This window comes from Plutella xylostella, chromosome 12, assembly GCF_932276165.1.
Source record: "Plutella xylostella chromosome 12, ilPluXylo3.1, whole genome shotgun sequence".
NCBI lineage: Eukaryota > Metazoa > Arthropoda > Insecta > Lepidoptera > Plutellidae > Plutella > Plutella xylostella.
The window spans coordinates 4074855-4099992 of NC_063992.1; the positions used below are offsets into that span (position 1 = coordinate 4074855).

The 25138-nt window shown below is 37.2% G+C and overlaps 3 protein-coding genes across 3 annotated transcripts; 2 read left to right on the top strand and 1 right to left on the bottom strand.

Moving 5' to 3' along the window:
• The first annotated feature begins 826 nt into the window (after window positions 1-826).
• On the top strand, window positions 827-12241 carry LOC105392298. Its single transcript, XM_048624441.1, has 16 exons — window positions 827-1086; window positions 1536-1676; window positions 2137-2268; window positions 3373-3474; window positions 3620-3681; window positions 3977-4104; window positions 5019-5205; window positions 5895-6073; window positions 7917-8165; window positions 8603-8769; window positions 9705-9876; window positions 10191-10337; window positions 10668-10741; window positions 10857-10970; window positions 11312-11407; window positions 12089-12241. The coding sequence occupies exons 1-16, from the start codon at window positions 1009-1011 to the stop codon at window positions 12224-12226; spliced, it is 2166 nt and encodes a 721-aa protein (XP_048480398.1). The 5' UTR covers window positions 827-1008; the 3' UTR covers window positions 12227-12241.
• Window positions 12242-14706: 2465 nt separating this feature from the next.
• On the top strand, window positions 14707-20606 carry LOC105384203 (aminoacylase-1A). Its single transcript, XM_011554399.3, has 10 exons — window positions 14707-14813; window positions 14990-15165; window positions 16226-16395; window positions 17288-17459; window positions 17793-17939; window positions 18100-18176; window positions 18363-18479; window positions 18845-18940; window positions 19237-19370; window positions 20156-20606. The coding sequence occupies exons 2-10, from the start codon at window positions 15009-15011 to the stop codon at window positions 20418-20420; spliced, it is 1335 nt and encodes a 444-aa protein (XP_011552701.3). The 5' UTR covers window positions 14707-14813; window positions 14990-15008; the 3' UTR covers window positions 20421-20606.
• Window positions 20607-22325: 1719 nt separating this feature from the next.
• Window positions 22326-25042, bottom strand: LOC105384202 (facilitated trehalose transporter Tret1). Its single transcript, XM_011554397.3, has 3 exons — window positions 24827-25042; window positions 24369-24504; window positions 22326-24076 (listed from the first exon to the last, which is right to left on the bottom strand). The coding sequence occupies exons 1-3, from the start codon at window positions 24857-24859 to the stop codon at window positions 22770-22772; spliced, it is 1476 nt and encodes a 491-aa protein (XP_011552699.3). The 5' UTR covers window positions 24860-25042; the 3' UTR covers window positions 22326-22769.
• Between the last annotated feature and the right edge of the window lie 96 nt (window positions 25043-25138).

Below are 25138 nucleotides of genomic sequence, written 5' to 3' on the forward strand. Positions count from 1 at the left end.
GTATCTCGGATACCCGTTGCTATATCCAAGCTTATTTGTCATTGGGATGGTAGGGTACACAACACTAGCGGCTAGGAGAGACCTAGCCTTAGCAACAACTGTATTCAAGGTGTTAAGAGGCTGGCTGATAAACCCCGCAGTGCTGGAGAACATAAGTCTGGTGGTGCCGAGTGAGGGCACGCGGGGGCTGCGGCGCCGCGCGGGCCGGCTGCTCAGCATACCGCCAGCCAGGACCAACCTGCTAGCGAAGGCACCCCTTACTAGGGCCTTAAGATTATTAAATAAAGTTAATGAGAGTGTGGATTTATATAACTGCAGTTTGGGTGAATTCACAAAGGTCAAGGTAATATGTTATCGTTAGTAAGATAGGAATAAGTTAAATTATAGTCATTGTTAAAAATTTGTTTGAAGAAGTTGTCTTTATGCTGATTTATTTTATTTTTATTGTACTTATTTTAGATTTAAGGTTAAATGTATAACAAATTAGTATTTACTGTAATGTTGTGCAATTTTAGTTAAATAAATAAATAAATAAAATAAAATAAATAAAAAATATTTTGGACATCTCACACACAGCCATCTGACAGAGCCTGTAAAATGGGTATCGGATAGCTGATATACACACAGATTTATACATAATATACCTACATATGAACACCCAAGACCCGAGTACAAATATCTGTCTTGAAATAATTAATATCTGCCGCGGCTGGGAATCAAATCCAGGAACTTTGCCACAGCACACCATTCAGTAGAAATAAATGCTAGCAAAGGCATCGTGGAATCACTGAGGAAAAAAACACTACCGTGGAATGTGGAATGTAAAGCTGGCAACACCTCAATTCTGTTTGTGCCCGTGTTGTTGTGGTATTCGGTGTTTTATTTCAATGAAATTAATTCATTTATTTAACGTTGTTAGCTAGCTTTGGATAAATCATTTATCGCAATTAAATTTCAAATTTGTCTCCGTGGTTTTCAATAGGTGGTTGGTTTGACTAACCAGCTAAAATGGCCAACTCTCAATTCTCTCTTTCGTGGGACTCGTATCAGTCCAATATTTGTAACGGATTCAGCTCCCTGCAACAGGTAAGTTTATCATAAGAAATTCTATCTATAAGCTATTTATATTTTATATTTTTACCCCGCCAAGCACCAGACTATTATGATTAATTAATCTGGTTTTTGAGGTTACATTGAAATATTCTTGTTTATCAACGATAAACAACAACATACTGCCTGTATCAATCAGTGGACCATAGCCGAACATGGGCTTCCTAGACTTATTGCCGTAATCTCCCCGCTTAGGATATGGGTTGGAACTATCACTCAAAGTTATAAACAACTAGCTAAAGTCTGTTTTTTAATCTCAGATAATAAATTGACAGATTTAGAACGGTTCATCTACAGTCGCTTGTCCCACCAATAGAACGATACGTTACTTAATTGTGGGACAACCAACTGTTGATGAACTGCTCAGAATCTGTCAAGATGTAAGGTATACAGAATGCATAAACATTTTGTACCTTTGATTTCAGAATGGTGAGTTTGTGGACATGACTCTGGCCGCGGACGGACACATAGTGAAGGTGCACCAGATGCTGATAGCACTGGCCAGCCCCTACCTGAAGGAGCTCATCACTTCCGCCCCGTGCCAGCATCCAGTCATCTTCTTAAATGTGAGTTAGATAACATAAAATAAGGTAGTCTTTATTTGTACAAAAAAAACACATCATTTTAAAAAATCTTATTTTACTTAATAAAAAATTCGTTTTTTTGGGAACAAGAAAGGAGGTTCCTTGAGTCAAGTATATCACGTGATTCACATGTTCCTTATTTCTATGGCTCCTCGCTCCAAAGAAGCAGGTTCATTTCACTACCATCTACTGTAGGTTTTCAAAAGTGTAGTAAATACATCACAACCTAGCTCTGCTACTTAAAGTCCTGAAGTTTCCAACTATGAAAGTATTTAATTTTCTTTATAGAGAGTTATACTAAAGCTGATCTAGCTATCCATAGTTAAAGGATTAAATACTGCAGTTCAATACTGCCAATCAAATTGGCATAAGTTGTTAACTACCCATGGTCATTCAATATTGTTAAACATAAGAAGGTTCTACTCCAATATAATTATTCCAGGATGTGACCTACCCAACGCTATGCAGTATCCTGGAGTACATCTACACCGGGGAGGTGGTGGTGCAGGCCGAGCAGTTCCAGGCATTCATCAAAACTGCCAAGGCACTCTACATACGGGGGTTAGAGAATGTGGTAAGTAGAACAAATAGTTTTTTTTAATGTAGGTACTATTTAGAACACATAATAATTAAAGATTAAGAGATTTCTCACTAGCACAATGGGGTTCCGCTCATCTGGCATAATCTTTATTGACCAAAACTCATTTCGCATAACTCGTATGGTCTAAACTTTTTTGGCCGAACCATCACTTTGCCAAGACTTATGTGGCATAAGGCTCGTTTCGTCTAAAACTCTTTAGGCACAATCTTTGAACACCTAAGTTTCGTTTGCTCAAATTTATGTTCGTCTATACCTATGTATAATCTTGTTTCTCCTAATGTTATCTTAATAAATAATATATTAAGCATGTAGTAAATGTACAAATTGTGGTATTTTTCTCCTACATCCCGAAAATCACGATATTGTATGATCAAAAAATCGAAAGTTAACGACCAATATAATTATTACAAACCCCATGAGATCGAAACCTAAAAATAGGTGCGACGACGAGCAAAGCGAGGAGGAGCGTGTTAGGTGCACATGTTCATCAAAACCAAAGCGGAGCGCAGCGAAGCGGAGCGGAGCGTTTTCCAAACAGCGGAAACAATACAAGGCAACAGTTTGCGCTATGTAGGGAGACGCTCCGTCAAAGTTAAAGCCAAACGAATATTATTACTTTGTATAAACCTATGCCATAGCATTATTAGGCTATTCAAGTTTTGGCCATACCATTATTAGGCTAAACAATGTTATGCGAAATAACTTTTTACTAAACGAGATTTATGCCATACGATTTTCGGCGTAACGAGACTTTGACCAAACGTTACTATGCAATAAGAGATTAGGCAAAAAAATCTTATGCCAAAAAAGGTAGAACCAGCACAATGACTTCCATGATATCAAACATAAGAAAAGTTTAAAACACTAATAATTATGAATTCATGACAAATAAGCTACAGTGGGAGAGGCGTCTGTCCAGCAGTGGATGATTATTGGCTGATGATGATGATGAAGCTACATTTACGAAATAGGACAAGAAATACTTTTGAGCAACTTGTAATGTAATTGAAATTTAACTAAAAAGGTGCAGATGCAGAATGTATTTACTTAATAATTAATAATGTATTTTTGTTACAGTCCAGCAGCAAGGCAAACTCAGATTATTATTCAAGTAAAATAACAGTTTCACAAGGAGACAACAGACACTTATCCATATCTACCGAACAAGGCACAGAACAGGTATGCCCTGAAAATAATTAATTTGCTCTTAGATTATGGCTTTCCATATACTATTATCATAAATTATGTTATGGTTATTACTGAAAGTATTTTTTTTTAATTGAAATATACTATGTGATACTTAACTGAATTCCATTCATTCCAGGTATCTTTACCGCCACTGGCAAGAAAAGTTCACCTCAAAAAATCTGGACCAACTACACTAACGTCAGTAACTATTTTTACTATTGATTTAAAGTATTTTTTCTCCAATACATAGCTACTTTATGAGGCCAGGTGCAGGTAGAGGTGCAGGTACTGACACCCCCATAGAGAATAGAATAGAATAGAATAGAATAGCTACTTTATCGCCTATTTTGAATCTTAAATCAAAATATATATTAGCTCACACTAAATCAATCACCTTCCCATCCCCCTTCTCTCATTTTCTCTCATGAATATGTATCTAATTTCCCAATTCTCCATCGCCTCAAATAATTACCAAACACTCCTTTACACCCAGGACTGCGCTGATAAACAAGGAGGAGAGTTTCGACTACCCCGACACAATGGACGACACTCGCATGGACTCTGACGACGACGCGCGACCCGACTTCGGCACGAGCGAGACACCAGACCAGGACAACAAACGTGAGTGGAGACACTGCTATCGGTTGTGAGCCACCAATCAATGGCCGCTACACGGGATCGGTATCGACGTTGAGAAACTCGTTTAAATGCGCGTTCCATCAAACCTTATCGTGTATAGTGAATCGATGGTGAATCGAGATACAGTGACGTGTATCTAAGTCGATAACAAACCGGTGCTGCGGCAGCAGAAATGTTAAAACCGTCATGTTTTGAGTTTGGTATAGTCCAGTGACACAATGGACGACACTCGCATGGACTCGGACGACGACGCGCGGCCCGACTTCAGCACGAGCGAGACGCAAGACCAGGACAACAAACGTGAGTGTGACTGCGGCAGCACTGTCGATTGTGATCCAATCCAATCCAATCATCGGCCGCGGGTTTGTTATCAACGAAGAGAAATCCACCAATCCGAGCGCCGTATTTATGGTGAATCGCGATATAGTGACGTTTATCTACGTCTGTAGCAAACCTGAATAGCGGCATTAATTTAGTGATAGCGGAGAAAAAAAAGACTCACATCAGCCCTTATACTGTACATAGAATCGTTAATAATAGTTTCTACTATTCAGAGCTTTTTATACTCACCACAGCCTCTATTTCCATTTTTGCCCACCTAAATGATGCTCTCTGATTACCAGGAGCCGTATCCTTATTTCTTTCTTTCCATCTTTCAGTTCACCACCCTCATAGGGCTCTTTACTCACTAAAACCAATCTGTTCCGGTGACAGTTAACTAAATTGATCCATATCGATATAGATTAGATGGGTTTATTAAAACCGCAAGGGTAAATTACCATTACGGGAAAACTTAACATCAAAGAATGAAGAAATATAAGACATTTACGTGAGCTCTCACCGGAACAGATTTGTGGCACTATACCCTTTTTTAATCAATCTCTTCACACCCCCAGACCCAGTATCCAGCCTGCAGTTCACAGTCTCAACCCGGGGCTCCCTGCAAGTGATACTTAACCGCTACCTGTACAACCTGCACTCCACGTCCCATCGAGCCTCCGTGCGGCGCTGGCGCTGCGTGGACTATAGGAACGTGCGCTGCCCCGCCTACATTGTTACTAAGGGGAATATAGTTATAAATAGGTGAGGAACAAGTTCTATACCGTCGCGTCGTTAGCAAACAAAAAAAGACTGATAAAAGTTGCTAGACAGTTTCCGCTAGAGGGCGCCTCTATTATGTAAATCAATATGGCTGTCTAATGCGTGAATTACACAGAAAACGCATAAGGCACAGGCATCTTCCCGCTTCAAAACTTTTCAAAACAAAACACGTTTTAATACAAAATGTAGGTAAGTACATTTTGTATTGAAACGTTTTGAAGCGGGTTTTCTGTGTGTTTCGCGCCTATACCAAATAAAAATTATATTTCTTTCTTTTTTTTTTCTTTCCTCTTTCTATGCGCGAAAACATCATGCCACTGTGTATGAATTGAATTACCGGTAAGTATTAAAAATGAGAAAAAATTATCTTTATTTAAAACATTATTAAAAAAACATTTACTTAAAACTTATTACGATACCTAAAACTTATTATGATTGAGAGTGGTGCCTTCCTTGCACTGCTCACTTGACACAGTCAATACATTGTTTATTTTGTTAATTTTTAAATAACAGCTTAATTAAAATGTCACCGTTTACCCACAGTCAAACCAAAAATATTGGTTTTGTGGGAATTCTTCTGTACCCTATGTATCACTGCAATGTTTATAAATAAATAAATAAATAAATAAAATGCAAAACACTGATTCATCATGAAATATTTTTGTCAACAGGAGCAACCTACACACGCATCCATTCCATGACAAGAAAATCCTGAACAAGATTGAGAGGAAAATAATCTATTCAGCTATAGATGAAGTGGCTGGAGTGAAGGAGGACAAAAATGCTAAAAATGACTCGAACGCTACAGAAGACGCGGCAGACGAGTCTATGCCGATAATTCAAGATGAATAACGTTATAAGCCGTTACATCAAGATAAATAACGTTATAAGCCGTTACTTTAAGACGAATAACGGTATAAGATGATACTAAAAGGCGAATGAGGGTGAAGTTAGATGGCATAGTGACTAATTTTGTTCGTTAATGGACCATTGAAAGGGCATTGTCAAAGACAGCCATCAGGAAAGGAAGCTGGCCGGATTTCTAAACAATATCCCGTGTTTGTAGCATCGTGCGAGTGTGTTTGTAGTGGCATGCTTAGAGATATTCGATTCGTGAACATTCTTTTCTGTGAAGTGAATGTTTATTTTGTGTTCATTTTGTGATTAAAAAGGACATTAGAAGACTAGGTGAATAAGAAGAAGTATAAGTGACTTGAAAGTGTAATATGGACCCGGGAAATAGGAGTGGTATGAGTTTTATATAATTTTTAATTACTTAGTAAATTTTTCAAAATGTTATTTGTTAACGACAACGAGTAACGGCTCAATTTCTGTTACCATGGTTAACGTTGCGTTAACAACACTCAAACTAACCTACAGCATAAAAATCGGCGCGTTATCCGTTGTCAAGTAACACGAGATTAACATATTGATTGGCTAGAAAGATGCGGAATCTCAGATACGCAAATTTACATATCTGTCGCGATCTCAGCACTTTTGTCACGCATCATGATGTAAGATCATGATACTCGTAAACGGTACTTGGTCGATAATGATGATCACAATATTGAATACAGCTGTCAAAACATTAGGCTGTGTTCCCAGTCGGCAAACTGGTTGCTGCATACTTTGTATGCCACAAAGGAGATTGCGGCATCTTGTGCCTAAGCTTTATACAGTTGGGACACATGACATTTATTATGTGACTATTTTATCGAGATCCGTGGCACAAAAGAAGTAGGTATATTATATGACTTAAAAACTACAAAAAATATATTCAGAGATTTGGCCTAAGTCTCCTGCCTCTTTTGCAACATTCTGTATAATGGAAGGTATATACTTACTAACTAAGCCAATGATGAGACATAGCCTAAAAGAATCACCTTTTATAGATTTTAACTGCTGTATTTAATTACATATCTGAATAAACATGTAAAACCTTGATTATTCTGAAAAACTGCTAAAAATAAATGTATAATTTATGTAAGTACATACCTATGGAACATTTATTTGCATATTTTACCTGGATGCTAGGTTTGTTTGACTGGTATACCTAATTATAAGTATGATTTTGAAACTTCTTTGGCGCAATATTACAGGAAACAGTGTAGATAATAAATAATGATGTAAGTACCTAAATTTTAGAACCACGCTAGAAGTAACTTACGAAGTAATAAATGTTATTTAAAAATGTATTATGTATTGTCTGAATTGTCTCAATAACTCGCATAGTAACACTAAATAATGCATAATTTTCCGGCATATTACCTATAACAAAGACACATTGATATTTGAATTTGTCCCCTCGATTGTAGGTACTTGCTTATTGTAATTTTATTCTGAATTTCTTATTTTCAATATGAGAAAAACTTGGTTGCGGTCTATCCCTCATTATACTGCATATTATTAAAATTACTTACGGATCCATTCCCATATAAGTACCTAGTTGACGAGTCCCTTTATTCATAGGGACGCGTCTAACTTTCGTTCGGCAAAAGACAAGTTCCTCTCTGACAAAATTGAAATAAAATATTGATATAAATAGTGCGTTGTAATAAAAATATAGATGGGTACCTAATAAATAGGTACATATAAGGTAAGATGCTCTCAAATATAACCCAAAAAAATACAAGGTCGCAAGGCACCATAACTAAAATATTTTTTAGTGTCGGAGGATCGAAACGTATAAATAGATACTCGTTACTTCAGAATTCGTCATTGCAGATTCTGTAGTCAAGAGACGCGTGTTGTGTCCATTGCGGATACTAAACTTACCAATATGGCGAATATTATTATGTTAATGTGTTTTGTGATATTATTGGCAACGCTTGAACACACACTGGCTGGTGCTATTGATACGACAAAACCGTACAGCGAAAACCCCACCGTTCAAAAGTTTCAAGAATATCTACAAATTGATACCAGCCGGCCGGAAAATATAGGTTAGTAAGATTACTTTATTGCTGATATATGAATTATTCTCCTTTTAAGTCTTGTACGGTCGCCTTCAGTAGCTTTACACTTTTGTGCCTTCTCAAACTAGCAAAACAATCAATGTCTGAATGAATAAAGTGGCAGTTGGTGAGTTTGAGAAGGTACAAGAGAGAATACCCACTTATGAAGCTGTCTATACTGCAAGGTCCACCCCTTTCCATATAACTTGAAAAACTATTCACAAGCCATCTCTACTTCATTGATATACGCTGAGTTGCAGATGTCTGTGTGCAGAAACAATAAGCTAATGTCGGCATTAAATCTATGTTTCTATCTTTCTGTCCCTATGCTGTCAAAGCAAGGCAGCTGTACATTTAAGTTTGAAATTGGTTTAAAGTCCCTTTCTGCAACTCAGCCTTACCCATCCACATCCAACCCCTTCCAGAGCAAGCGGTAGAGTTCTGGCGGCGCGAGGCCGAAGCCCTAGGGCTGCCGTTCGCAGTATACTCTCCCGGAGGCCGCCCCGTCGTCGTCATCACGTATGAGGGGGCCAACTCCTCGCTGCCCAGCATCATGCTCAACTCACATATGGATGTGGTTGAGGCTGTTCCTGTAAGTATCACCATCCTCATCCGCCTAGAGCAGTCCACTGCTGGACGTAGGCCTCTCCCAAACCACGCCACTGGATGGGATCTATAGCTTTCGGCATCCAATCATAACCTTTAGCAAGTCGTCACCCCAGCTTTATTTATCTCGGAGCGCGATAAACCTAGTGACGTTTATCTACGTCGATAACAGACCCGTGCAGCGATTCCATAAAGAAGATGCTGTAAGAGCAATATAAATTTAATTCTACCGAAACCTTCACGGTTTTACCACAAAGACTAGACGCGGGTCTGAACAGATGTTTAAACATTTGACAAATACCGTGTCAAACTTAACTTTTATTCCGATACATTAAAATGCTTTTTTTATTTTGTTTAAATCTCAATTAACCATGTTTAAATTTAAGTTATGGCCGACTTTTGCGCTGCCCAAAATTAGATAACTACCTATCATCACGACCTAACCCACTGCTGGGTCACGGGTCTCTTTCCAATGGAGTACCTATAGAAATTAGTATTTTTTTGTGTGCTAAGTTCGTTTTATCTACTTTTCTCATATGACTGTAACTATACTTGCAAATGCGCATTGATTAACCATTACATAAGAACGTGTCCTTCCCCAGACAATTATTCAATTGATTAGGTAATTGTTGTTGATAATTGCCCATGTGCCACCTACGTTGCTTTAGTTCATTAAATAATTTGAGCAATTTGTGTGTTATCAATTTAACGGCGGATATTTAGGGACATAAAAAATATAAAAAAAACTATAAAAATACCTATTGGTACTATACGAGCAAGATTTTATTATATTACAATTTAATTTTTTTATAGATATTTTGTTACCTATCCTTTTTATACCTATCTAGGCACTAAGATATTCCTGTACTAGGCAACCCAAATAAAATCCTCAGTAAGCTAAATACCTATGTGTTTTCATAGGAAGACTGGATTTACCCTCCATTTTCGGCGTACATGGACGATGAAGGCAAGATATACGGGCGAGGGGCCCAGGACGACAAGGATATATCTATAGAGTACATAGAGGCGATACGGACACTCAAAGAAAATAACATAACTTTGCAGAGGACCATCCATATGACTCTTATGCCAGGTATGATATGGGAACGTATTTTATTACGTGTTAGGCCTAGTTTTATCGTAGTCTGTTTGATCATTAAAACCTCGTAGCATTGATTTAACGCCATGTCCAGCTTAAATTCTTAAGACTTATATCAAAAGCCAACAACTTATCTCTTGTTATGATGTTAAAGTGGTGTTAATGATCGAACAGAGTATGGTGAAACTAGGCCTTAGTCAGTAGAATCCGACAACGCTAACTTTGCTACAAGTTTTTTTTTTTTTTTGGCCTCTGGCAATACTTCGATAGCCAGGAGTCTTCATCGCCTTTTGTTTTTGTTTATGCAGACGAAGAAACCGGCGGCTTTGATGGCATGGTCCCGTTTGCCAGGTCTGAAGACTTCAAGCGGCTGAACGTGGGCTTCGCTCTGGATGAAGGACTGCCCACTACTGACGACACCCTCATAGTCACCAACGTGGATAAGAGACCGTGGCGTGAGTATACACTATACATTTTGAAATTATGTAGGAACAGGTAGGTTAACGAAAGCTGACACTTCCCACGTATTCAATCATCACTTATAAGGAGGTTTAGACACAATATTATGCGATAGGAGGCTGATGATGACGATGATGGTGATGTGACGAAGTGATGAAGCATTAATGATGTATGTGAAATTGCATATGACCTAGAACATGTCAACAGTATGAAAGATTACCGTTCTCCTGCCTAGGAAATGGCCACTGGAGCGGAAAGTATCAGAAATCTTTTTACAAGTAATTTACGAAATGATAAAATGCTAACAAGAAATGTACGTTTTGCAGAAATGGAATTTACGATTCGCGGAGTGGCGGGACATGGATCTTCAATGCAGGGAATGGATACAGCAGCGGTGAAGGTATGCTATTATAACATTAATTAATTAATGTATAAGTAGTGATTATTTTAGGCTAAGCTCATATTTAATCATGAAAATCTTTATTAAAATTAATAAATCCATGTTAATTTTACAGCTTCGAAGACTTCTGGATGTAATAATGGAGTTTAGAGAAGACCAGATGAAAATATCAGATAGTCTAGAGAAAGATGACGGCAGCTTCACTTCAGTAAATGTTAATATTGTACAGGTAAGAATATTGTTATTATTCAAATTTATGCACCCTACAATATGAACGATAGATGATAATAGATGAACGATGTAGATGTCCTTTTACATTGAAAAAGGAAAAGGACATCTACATAATTATAAAGTCAGTAAAACGGGGATACTAACAAATAATTTAAACGAGCGTTCTGTCGATTTTCGACCTATATGGTCAAATATGTTTAAAAAGTTTATCCGTTATTTTTTACATGTAGTATGGTATTGAACTTGCAAAATTGCACTCTTTATTTTCTGACTTTATAGATGGATGGCTCCAACCAATTCGGGTCAAATATTAATAACACGAATTTAAATTAATTTCAGGGTGGCATCGCTACCAACATCGTTCCCAGTGAATTTAGACTCGTGGTCGACATGCGATTAGCTATCACTGCCAAAGCATCAGATATGGATGAAATGGTAAGTTTGACTCGTATTGTTAAACCCCTACACCTACAGGAATACATATATTACGGTGTGTTGATAGCAGCGATGACAGGAGAATAAAGATATTATATATAAATAAGTATATTATATTACTACTACTACTACTTTTACGGCATACATGCCAAGATCTCTATTAACGATAGAGGCCTATTGTGTTATGTTCTTAGATAGAATGTAATCTTAAGTGTATTTATGGTATTTATGTACAATAAAGATATTATACTATTAATAATCTCAATCAGATCAGCCATCTACGCAGCAGCAGATCAGATAATAATTCTTATGTGTGTGAGCAGGACACAGGAGCATTCTCTATATTCCGTCACTTTCATACCTAATGGGGGAGAGGTAGACGCCTGGAGGACTCTATACTGACGAAAAACTAACGAACGATAGCTGTTGTGCAATCGGCACGTTTAATACCACGAGCAAAGCGCAGCAGCGCTCCGAAGCTTATTTTTTTGTCATATAGAGTAACCCCCCCGAACCGAATGTTTTGCTCATTCGACAACATGGATCATTCCACTTTTTGGACATCAGTGTTATAGAAACTACAATTTAGAAACACTTCTTTATGGTTCCTAACCCGGCATCCAACCCGGAATCTCTATGGGATATGAAGCTATAATACTACTACTGTCATAATGATTGCAGATATCGTCGTGGATAATGGCAACTGGTGCCAACACGACGGTGAAATTCATCAGGAAGGTGGAGGAGTCACCGGCGACCGCGGTGGACGATTCTAACCCTTACTGGCTCGCTCTACAAGAGGCGGCTTGTGAAATGTAAGTTTCTACCATAGAGCTTGTTATTCCATGGTTTCTATATACCTCCTATAAACCTGTTAGAGACCTATAGATATCAAGTTTCACGTGAGGCATTATAATTACAATAAATTTAATTTTATAGTTAGTACCTTAGTTATTGTAATTTCAGGAAATAACATGAGTTATTTCCTAAAAATACATTGTATAGTTTCAGCCTAGCATTGATTGTCATTGTGATTGTCAGCCTTGTATAGTTTTATTTTTTATTTTAAGCAAATTCATAATTCAAAAAAATAGATAGCTACTAGAGGGCTCTGTAACCTTATAACTCCTTTATTTCAGGAACATGACTTTATCAGCAATTCTCTGCCCAGCCACCTCGGACATGGTGCAACTACGCTTACTCGGCATCCCCGCTCTAGGGTTCTCGCCTAAACCGCGCACCGCCAACCGAGTCCACGGAGTGAATGAATACTTGTCTGCGACAACCCTGATGAACGGGGTTGATGTTTATGTGCGCTTGTTGAAGAAGTTGGGCGACTTGCCGCAGTGAATTATTGTGAGATAGGTGTCTAAGTGTGTATGTCGCAGGCATCTGGTTTAATCTTCTTTTTGATTGAACCACTAGCCCGTTCATTGGATGGCGCCATTCAGTTGTATGACTAAAGGACAACTCGTCAAGTCGTTGATTGTAACGTTCGACGTCTTGACTGAACGTCATTCAGCGAAGCCGTTGAATGGGATATAGTATAGCAACTTAGTAATGTCTGGTTAGGGTGAACATGGCCAGACAAGAGTCAACAAAAATATAATTATGTTACAAAGCTCTTATCTCACAAATTAACTAAACAATAACAATAAACGTACCTTCATATTGTTGTTCATAATTATCCAGATTCGCCACAATTTTTTTTGAAACTATCAGCCCGCGGCGTAATAATAGGTAAATCCATGTTGTCACACTATTTTAACACAAATAACGCACTTTAAAGCTATTTTATTTGCAAAAAACTAACAATATAGGTGCTTTTTGTGTCAGCTGTTAGCTGTTAGACGCCATATTTGTTTTATTCACCACCTGACTGATTTTAAGTCAGCTAACTAGTTGGACGTTTTGTGACACTTGTACAATCAACGTTCGGCTTAGTCATACAACTGAATGGCGCCATCCAATGAACGGGCTAGTGGTTCAATCAAAAAGGAGATTAAACCAGATGCCTGCGACATGTATACTGTGTATGGTCGGTTTCATACAGTAATACAAACAAGTATACTTACAGTCATAATATCGATGGGTACAAATTAGATTCTTCAAATTAGTAACGAATATGGTTATTGAAACTGGATGTGACGACGACACTTTCTAGCCTTATTATTATGACATAGTGATAATGACGAGTGTTTTATGAATGTTTTAATTCAATATTATATGTGATCTAAGTGTGCGTTCATAGTTATTTATTTGTAACTACAAATCCTTATATATATATTTTTGTTTTTTGGTATTCTTGTGAAAGCAGCCTAAAACCAATTTAATTTAACTGTTAACCTGTGGAAAGCGGTGCTGGTTGTACAATTACCATATATTTTAATAAGTTCTTTGTTTCTTTAGTATTAAACATTGTACAATTGTTTGTTTTCCCGAATAAAATAAAATAAAAATATTAATACTTACTCGAATATGTCCAATAAACAATTTTTAATATGATAGAGTTTAATAATTTATACTTCACACGTCTTAAATTTATCTTTTACTTTTTTAATGTTTTTAATTTAACTTGGAAATGGATAGATATTTTATGTTCTGGTAAGTATACTTAGTTCTAGAATTTTTATAATAAACTTACGCACACACAAAACTTCACTCTGAAATTAAAGCAAGAAACGACACTGAGTTAGCATGACTAAACTATAATCATTAATGAATTTCAGAATGTTTCAGTGTTTGCATAATTTTATTAATATTTCATCACCTGAGTAAATTCAATTTGCACTTGATAAGATGAAATCGAATCCGAAATATTTAATTATATCTCTTTATTGTGTCTGAAGGTGAGACGGCTAGACCGGTCGTTGCATTTTTTCCATTAAGATCGAGATTAATTATTTGTGATTAAGATCGATGATTATGATAAATATCGATGAAGAAAATAAATAAGGTACAGTCAGCTTTATTAGTACCTAGCTTTATACTTTCATAATTTGTAGGTATAAATGGTAAAAAAGCCTATTCATTAATTCAAACATAAACGGTTTTTGACTTTGACATGGTACATAATTGTTTTACAGGCAGTATTGTAAAGGGCTCATGATATAAATTTAAGTTTTATTAAAACTTCCTTAACTACTTACCTACGTTTCATTGCTGTAGCAAAATCAAAAAGTTGGCTATCAAATATCAGCCTTATTAACTTGTGCAAAAACAGTTTATATTTTATCTGCGAACTACTTAATATTGGGTAGACATTACAATAGTTATTACTGCTTACACCTATCAAAATGTTTATCTCGAGAGTACCCAAACAACGATAGCTTGAGATGATAATATCTTATCCGGCTGGTTATATAAGATTTAGTTAAGATCGTAAAAGTATATGGTAACAAGATTTGTGAGTTTATTTAAAATTTATTTATGTAAAGTTTGCTTTATTAATTAGGTATACTCACGTGTATCGCAAGGAGTATAAAAGTGCTGTAATTTTTTTATTTACTTCTGTACGACACAGCCGAAATGGCTGTGAAAACCACTGAATAGTATATATTTTTTGTAAATTTAATTTTTCAGACAGTACACCTAAATTAAAATGACCAAAATATGGAGTTTGGTTTCGTGCCATATTTTGATAATTTTCCTTAATACTAGTGCATCTTGTGCTAGCGTAGATTATAGTAGCGATCCATACGTGCAGTTGTTTCAACAATATCTCAGAATCAACACTACCACCACGATAAGTGATCTCAGTAAGTACATACCAATATTATTTTCTATACCTAGTATTTCAATATTTATTTATAAATACCTACGTAACTATAAATTCTGTTTGGTGTTTGTATCTTTTTATTCCTACAATATTCTCATGATCCGACACTTTCCGGTTTGGAACCCGGGTTCGAACCCCGGCCAGGGCAGATCTTTGTTTAAGATCTATCACAAATAGGTACTTACTTATGCTTATGATGTAGCGTCCGACAACGATAATTGACAACATTTCAAATAAAATGCTCACTGATTTTATTTTATTTTCGACGAGATATCACAAATTTAGATGACCCGTATTTTTTTATTTCTTCATATTTCTATGTTTTAATATATTTTTTTAATTTCAAAGTTCAAAATATTTATAGTATGAGTGACGTCACGTCGAGGCTTCGGATAAAAATATTTTCGTTGCCTGCCTAACATAAAAAAAAAGTTGGATGACATTAACTTGACATGAACAAGGACCAATCAACTTCAACTTCAACTTTATTTTGTGGCAAGGACCAATCACGAACTTCCGTCATTGACAAGGACACATAAAAGTGACAGACATTTGAGTGATGTTTGTCATTGTCAAAGTGACATAACATGTTTTTTTTGTTCATGTTTTAGAAGTAAAAGCGCGTTTAATTATTAAGCCACATCGTGATGTCACGAATGATAATTTAGATTTTTATGTTTTTCTCTGAAATAAATCAATAGAAAAATCGGAAACATTTTTTTTTTGTGAATATTAGAGCCATATCTCTAAATGGTTTTCGAATTTTAACTGTATAAAATTTTGAAATGTGGATTTGACAAATCCTAGATTATACCTTTTTTCTGAAAGCCCTTGATGAATGAAGAAGAGAGTCGTTTAAGCGAACTATTAAGTGTCACCGTACTTGTTTCTGTTGCTAAGTTAGATTTGTCGGACTTTAGCTATTTTCGTAGCTTATCGTAGCACCGGCAAATTGTTTACATTACAAGCCTTACCCCCCCCCTAGGATGTATGGCTTATAAAATAAATGAGATTATTAAAAAAAACCCTAACCCCTGCAGCGCCAGCGGTCCAATTCTGGCAAGACCTAGCCTCATCACAGGACCTGGAGCTCCAGAAGCATGAGTATGTGTCCGGCTACCCCGTGCTCGTCATCAAGTGGCCCGGAGTAGACCCCTCGCTGCCCAGCATCGTGCTCAACTCGCATATGGACGTCGTGCCGGTTAATGAGGTTGGTTATACGAAGGTGCACGCAAAGAGCCCCATAATACAGGGTGTTGCAAAAATTTTTAAGTATACGAAGCCAAAAGGTTTTTACTCAGGAGGTCACTCCAAAAAACTTTGAAGTTCTGAAAATTTGCGAAAAAAATAATTGTTAAAATAATTGTAACCGTGGCTAACAAAGTTTCTATGGTAAAAGTATTTTTTTGTGAATTTAAAATCTCGTAGGACAAAAGTTGTTCAGAATGACCTCATGAGTCACCCTCTTACGGCTTAGTAGTTATACCCTGTTTGCAACATCCTGTAGATTGCCGTATGACACATGATTCCTGTAGTGAACGCCCTGGCAAGTCGGCGACTGACGCAAATCTGATTACAAAATCCTTTCAGCTGGGTGACAAATCATAGCCTATTTACTGATGACACGATCACACCAGTGCAACGACATCGGATGACGCAAGTGCTAGTGGGATGAATGACTAGAGAAATTATATTGTTTTTCCATTCAAAACTCTCCTTGCGTTTTCTCTTTACACACGTACACTCTTTACACCAAGTTTACCTAAACAATTGTTTAAAGTCAACATTTCTTAATCAATGTTTGTATTTAACTGCGTCAAGCATCCTATTTATGTTTATACTCGTAATTTCCTTGGTCCTTCAACTTCTTCCATTAGTTTTGCATGACATTACATACCATAACAAGATATACGACTTTTAGTAGGTATACATATACATATAGGGACTTTGGACTTATCTATCCTTACATCACATACGCCAAATTCCCATACCAAGATATGATGTGACTTTTTAGTAAGTATAGGGACTTTGGCCTTACATAACATACGTCAAATTCGTTACTATGTCCCTTGAATATGATTGCCACTCGACCCCCTTTCCAGGCAGAATGGAAGTACCCTCCATTCGCGGCAACCCTAGACTCAGACGGAGTGATCTGGGGCCGAGGCACTCAGGACATGAAGAGTGTTTCCATCCAGTACTTCCTGGCCATGAAGGAACTGAAACAAAACAATGTCACACTGCTTCGGGATGTCTATATGACCTTGATGCCTGGTAAGTGTTGATAACATGTAGATTGATTAAGCTACTTGGCATTAACTAGGTAGGTAACGGATAGGTATTGACTACCTATCCAATCTACGTAGCTTCCGTTTTTTATTCCATTCCAATGTTTTGAGCATTTGCGTATTTGAGTACCTATAACGCGTCCGGATAAAGAAACAATATGAAAATGGCGGACGGACTATTACCATCTCGCTTTTTGAGGATCTAAGCAGTATTTAATCAATCTTATGTAACAGCCGCTATTTCTTAAAATCATGTGCGCTAGGCACGGTTAGAGTCCGCAAACCCTTGAATCTCAGAATAACAACTGTCACCCTACAGACGAGGAGGTGGGCAGTGTCTCCGGGCTGCGTCTCTTCAAGGAGTCCCCTGAGTTCGCGGCGCTGAACGTGGGCTGCGTGATGGACGAGGGCGCCGCCGCGCCGCTCCCGGTTTATGGCATGTTCTACCAGGATAAGGCTATTTGGCGTGAGTTTATTTTTGATCTATAATTGTGCATATATGCAACACACACCGCCTCTCTTAATAAGCGCCACAACACTCTGTCCTCGGCCTTCCTCATCCAAACACCACCTATGAGTTTAACTGGAGGGCCTGTCTTATAGTTATGCACTTTTTATCTGCACAGAAATTGAAGTGACATGTTACGGAGAAGCAGGACACAGCGCCACTTTCCCAGCCTCCAATACAACTGCCACGGGGAAGGTATGTATAACCATCATAAAGTAGATTACTTACTTCTTTACGTTATAATACAACTACATGTCAAAAATCAAATTTTGCAGCTTACTGTGATCATCTATCTATTCCTCTAATAAAATTCTACCAGCATAAAGTCTTACCAATTTTATTTTACTAACTAAATTTTCATTAACTAATTTTCCTTCCCAGTGCCGCTACGTGATCGACAAATTCCTGAGCTACCGCGACCAACAGCACGCGATCTCTGAGACCGCCACGCTGCTGAAGTCTGGCTTGTTTACAGCCATCAATCTGAACAAAATACGGGTGAGCTTTAATTAAAGAGAGATTCATAAACATTGTATTCGTTGAAAAGTTGCGTCTCTTTTATTCATTACGTGCTTTACCTACTACCCTACTACGGTGTGTATATTCTAGGAGATAATAAACTTTCTTAACTATACTCTCCTTTGTAAAACCTTTGTACATATCCCCTTATTTCCAACTGTACCAGCCTAGCTCTTGTATAAACTGCAGCACTAAGCGTAGATGTTCCAACAGCAGTTATATATAACGCCCTATTTATACCATTGTGCAATAAGTGCTGAATTGGAATATAGTACCTACTACCTCTAAGTGTAATATGTGCCATTAATCTAGTGCTAAGTTTAACAGTCATTTTCTGTCCCCAGGCGGGCACAGCGAACAACGTGGTCCCTCAGTCAGTGAGCCTGGTGTTCGACATCCGCCTCGCCACCGAACTAAACACCACGGCCTTCGAACTGCAGGTTTGTCTTGTGTGAATTTTGTGTGTCACATTTTACACATGTTAAATGTGATAGTGTAAAAGTAGATTTTTCTCAAATTTGTGTTGTAAATTATGTTAATTTGGTTGGTGTTCTTAAAATATTACAGTTTATCTACACGTTGTTAGTAGAAAATACTGCAAACAATGAGATCAATCGTCTTTTTTGGTTCAATAACAGAAATATCAAGAGTGTTTTGTTACCCTTTGGCTCTTAATACCATCATCATCACAACATACACACTATAGTAAGTGTAATGAAAGCACTTTATCTACCAGATGAACTCCTGGCTAGCAGAGGCGGGGTCAGGCATCAACATGACCTTCCTACAGAAGAACAAGCAGTCAGCACGCACTGTCGTCAGCAAGAAGAACCCCTACTACGTGGCTATACAGTCCGCTGCCAGCAATCTGTGAGTATTTGCACCCGTATCGACATGTTGCAGTTACCGAAAATGGCTTAGGGATGTTTTTGATGATTCTTTGTAAGCCATGCGTGTAGTAGTTAGTTTGCAAATGCATATGTTTCTATTTTTATGATGTAAACAAGATAAATTTACTTAGAGAGTTGAGTAGAAAGATTTCTAAATATAAAGAGAAAAATAATCAGGAATCGGTCATTGAATTGGAATAACGTGGAAAATTATGAATTAACTACTTCATTAATTATTATTGTTAATGCCAATGTAAAAGCTCTTGAAGTTAAATCCAAATTCTATAACATTCAATAAGTGCCTTAACTACTTTGTCTAAGCCTTCGATTAAACGCGTTGTGTGCACTATTCGTGAATGATAATCCGTTTCGTGTCTACATCACAACTTGTTTTGATTTAATAACTCTTTTGTTTTAAATTGACTATAACTTCTAGGTGTATCAAAACAACATGATATCGCGGAAGTAAACACGTATAGCCCTTTTGATGATGCGTAGTACCTCCATAAAATACAAAAATATTTACTGACATCAAAACAGGAACCTAGAGTGGGTAAATTACTGTCGGTAAGTTGAGTAATAAATACTCGTTGAAAGAAGAATGGGTAAATATTAGACGGTAAGAGAGTCCTCGCTACACTTCCTTTGTTGCAGTAGAACTTGCAGGCTGCATAACTAGACAGAATAAATTTAGAACGAGTACCTAAGTGATTCTTTATCTTATCAGCCCTCAGAATAATAACTACCTCACGCTGATTGTTGCAGGGGCATCACAATAGTGCCGATAGTGTCTCCAGGCTCCACTGACGCGCGCCACCTACGCCTGCAAGACGTGCCAGCATTCGGCTTCTCTCCACTAGCGAACACCCCCACACTGCTACACACTGACAACGAGCGGCTAAACGTCACCACGTTTCTGAACGGCATCGGGATTTACAAGGAAATTATCACATCCCTAGCTAATATTCCCGCTTCGAAGACTAACAAACTGGATGTGCAGTCTTTGGTCGTTCAGTCTGAGTTTAACTAAAGTTTACAGCGGTTTTGGTGCTCCGATGGGTTTGTGAATATCATTCTGGGGCTCACTGATAATTGTTATTTATCATTATGTATGTCTCATACATATGTTTTTGTTTGTTTATGTATGAACTATGGACCGGTACGATATGTAAATATTTTTCTGAGTGTGAGGTAATAAACACTTTCAAGCATATTATTATTTTATTTGATACATTTTTTATTAAATCTGAATGTAATAAAAAATATATTGCTGCAGTAGCAGTTATAACCATTAGCCCTGAAACGGAGATTATTTTTTATTATACTCGTATGTACTCTATGTAAATTATGATCCGGATGTGGTGTGGCACTGGCTGGCACAAAAGGGGAACCATAGACATAACTGGAAAAAAAAACAAAAGAAATTCCCGCGCGTGCAAATATTTGAAGAAGGCGCGCGGCTCAAAATGGTGTCATTAGGGGCAAAGTTCGTGCGATTACCAACGACGAGAGAAATCTGTAAACCAACATTCGCCACTTTAGCTAATGGCCGCTGTCGTCGCTTCTTTCTGTACGTGACGCAACATTTTTAAAAGGACTTTTTCGCGCTTTCCACCATAGATTATTAAAATACTCTAGACATGGAACATTAGGTACGTATACATTTCTCGTGAAATGAGTAAAAAAGTACTACCAGTGGTTGAAGTACTTTCCTACTTTTATGTTTGTTTATGTTTTGGTTTACAGTTGCACTCGGTCGTATTGGTATAGGAAAAAATGTTTACTTACAACATAAAAAGTTAAATTAAAAATGTAATAAGTAAACGTAATTTACAGCCTTATTTCTATAGGATTCTTTCACAAAAAAAATATGTGATTTACCATTATAAGTACCTATTTTTTTTACTGAACGTCACTTCTGAAATTTTCTTTATTCTTGGGTAAGTGAGTAGCAAAGTGCCTCTACGCAGAGTTGCGTGTCTACCTAGCACCTACCTAAGCGGCTTGCAAGCTTCACGATTCAATATTTCGGATTCGTTTGAAGTGTTTGAGTGATTTGATTATTTTACAGTTCATTTATTTTATAGAATACCTACTTATTTTTTAAATATTATATAATGACAGTAGTTACATGTTATACTTAATTGCTTACTGCTTTATATGTTTATGTAATATTTCTGTTTAAAAACTTTTAGGTACAATTTATTTTCATCATAAGCTACTTAGCTATTTTAAATGTATTTGTTAGATCATGCTTTTAGTATATTTCAGTCTTATCAAGAAACGACATAAACAGTTTTATTTACTGATAGGTATCCAGGATTAAACATACCCACATACCTAATATATTCTTTCTATAACTACTTAACTAAGTGTCTAAAAAAAACCGCTATGTACTTCTCCGAAACTGATACGTCTGTATCCGGCTACACTTAGGGTAAATATAATATAATTGTTGTTGCCAAAATTTGTCAAAGTAATGTAAGTACTAATTGAAATAAATTGTCACCGCGCGTTGGTGAGGGCGCGCATAAATCAAGGCCCTCAGGCAGCTAAGTGCCCCCGCGAGCTGCGTTAGCATAGAAACTGATAGAGGCGGCAACTAAGAATTATAATCCGACCGAAAAAAGTGGGTTTTTTAAATTGAGTTCATAGCCTGTGATGCTATTATGTACGGTCAGCTTTATAAGTATCTTTACATGTATGTGCCTGACTAATGATTTTATGACAAATAAATAAAGTGTTAGAGCTGCTTATGAAGCTGACCGTACATAATAGCATCACATCCCTCAATGGGCGGTTAGGCAGACTAAATCCACGTAGGTTTTACAATATCAGCAGGTAGACTATTAGCAATTCTTATTTTACGAGAATTATAATTACTTATTTAAATTTTATGTCTATTTAAATGTGTGGAAGATAATAAAACCAGGCATAATTTTAATACTTATCAATTTAATTTTATGCTATAATACAATTCTAACTTAGGTAAGCTACTACACTAATCTATAATTCTAAAATAGGTTTTTGCATTTGTAAATGTCTTTGACTCGATTTGTAATTGTAAATTTTCTATGTTACTAGTAATAATCATTTGGTATGAAGCAGGAAATAATTTGCATATTTTCTTAATTCTAAAATATCAATACATAAAAATCATTTTTACATGCACTTTACACACTACTATGTTTCACAATAATACATAGTTTTGATGATCCGTGGTACTACCAACCTTCTGTAGTCTGTATGTTTGTCTATCAGTTTACCTTGTAGAGTTTCAGCTCTTTGGCCTTCAAACCTAGGAGATCTCTGTTAACCCGGTTTTTTATATTTACACGATTTACCGTTGTAGAGGAACGAAACGTATATGTGCTGCCATTCAAGGTTGACCAATATTTTTTTTACTTAATAATACCATTTCGGTATTCACGGAATGTCTTTTTGTATTTTTTGTTTTACCACATTCTACTTCCCATTTATTTTCAATGTCTTGCAACGTCCTGTCTTTGGTTTCTGGTAAATTGGGATACAAGAAGCAAAGGCATAGGAACATGCTAATTGCGAAGACAAGAAACGTGCCGTGGGGTCCCAACCCGGTCATCAGCGGCGGCGTCACTTTGTTCATAAATGAGTTCAAAGCCACACCATACGCACCCACCAGCATACCAGCTAAAGGCTTGTACAGAACTGGAAATATTTCTCCAAAATATCCAATGACTATCGGCAGAACTCCAATGCTCATAGCTGCTATGTATACTGAATAAATTATAATGGCCACCCATTTAAAGTACGACGGAATCATATTATGCGTCTTCAAATACAAGAGCAAAGAACAGATGAACAAACATACCATACTCATTAAACTTGTGCTAAACAATATAGTTCTGCGCTTCATCACTTTTACAAGAATAGCTGTAGCAAAACTTAAGACTAGAGTTAATAAATCTAGAAAGATTGTAATCTTATAGGCCATATCCTGGCTGTCAGTTATTGTTTGCAGTATTGATATCGAATATGTGTTCAGCACATATCGGCCGCTGAATTCTACGAGGTTGTTCATCATCATCACCAAAAGCACAAGTTTTAAAAAGTCTCTATTCTTCAAATACATTAAGTGTCTCATTATAGACCTTATTATGCCTTGATTGGTGCCCTCTGCGGCAATCCTCTCTTTATGTTTATTCAGCAAGTCATCCAGCTCCTCTTGGTCTTCTGCTCCTTTCCCCCTTAACCAGTAAAAAGCTGCGATACATTCATCAAATCTTCCGACACTCGCCAACCAATAGGGACTCTCCGGCCAAAACGGTGCTATAGCAAGACTCAGCACGTTAGGAATCAGAGCCATCAGTGCTACAATTCTCCAATGAAAGTATGCTCCTAGAATGTGCACAGTTGCCACTCCAGATGCAATGAATGCAGTTTTTACCATTAAGAATACTCCCCTGTATCTTGGTGACGAGTATTCTCCGATGACCATGGTGACGACAGACAGGGCCGCTCCCAGGTGGAGGCCTAGCATGACGTGCATGACCATGAGCTGGAGGGCGGAGTGTGCGAAGTAGCACAGGATCCAGCCCACGATGCCGGGCAGCACACTCAGGATCTGAGTGCGTCTTCTTCCGATCTTCTGTAGCACCACGAAAATCAGTATGGAGAACGTGAAAAATCCGATTCCGCGGATGGCCACTGCAAAGAATTTGTTTAATGTAGATACACATTTTTGACAAGCTTTCACTAGTGATTAGTCGAGTTGAAAGCTTTATTTGACTGTCAGACAATGTTAACTTTGTAACGGGTAAAATATGGTTTTATTTAACTGCAGTATATATATTCATAAGGAAATATAACGTCAGAAATTACGTTTAAAGCATCTTTGCCCTCATTAACTTTTTCGGTGTAGGCACTCGTTTCTGTTGCAAAGTATCCTTTTCAGACATCCACAAAATATTACTTTGTTAAAAGATTTTATTACACTTACCAATCGTGGTCGCGGTGTTTTCATCAACTTTAATATCAGAGTCGGGTTGAGTTAGCGCAGCAAATAATATGGTGGGGAACCCCAGGATTAGCCCACACACTAGTGTTTGGAAAATCGCCGACGTCATTACAAACGTCTGAAAATAAAGATTTGAATTTGAATGACAAATATTATCGGATTTAGGATATTTTATTTGACAGCTTCTATAAGTTGTCAGTTTTTAGTCTTGGTGCATTGCTTATAGAGGCGTATCAACGAGCATAAGCTTAGGGCCAATTTATAAGTTCATGAAAAATGTTTTTAGGTGTATGGGCCAGGATCACCTTAATTAACTGACCTATAAGTTTCATAAGAACAAGATCTAGTTATGTACGCCCGGTACTCTGTCCCAAAACCAAAATTATGATTGTTTTTGCGGACAAGAAAACTCAATTTAAATTATTTTATTATTTACATACCTGTCTAATTAATGGTAAGAGATGGTGAGCCATATTTGCACGGATATCTGTTATGTCACCGACTAGCCTATCGATCACCACAGTCTAAGCATTACTGAGGATTCTTGCACGAAAGCGCAAAATAGTAACTTATGTACCTAACAATATGGTGATAATGCTCGTCGATGTTTTATGCTAATAATCACCTGATTAAACACAACCTATCGTGAATTTGCTACAATGCGTTCGTGCGTGTTGTGTAAATATTATTAAAACTTAATTTCCAGCCATTGCAATATAAATAAAATCATAACCTGTAAGATACCTATTAAT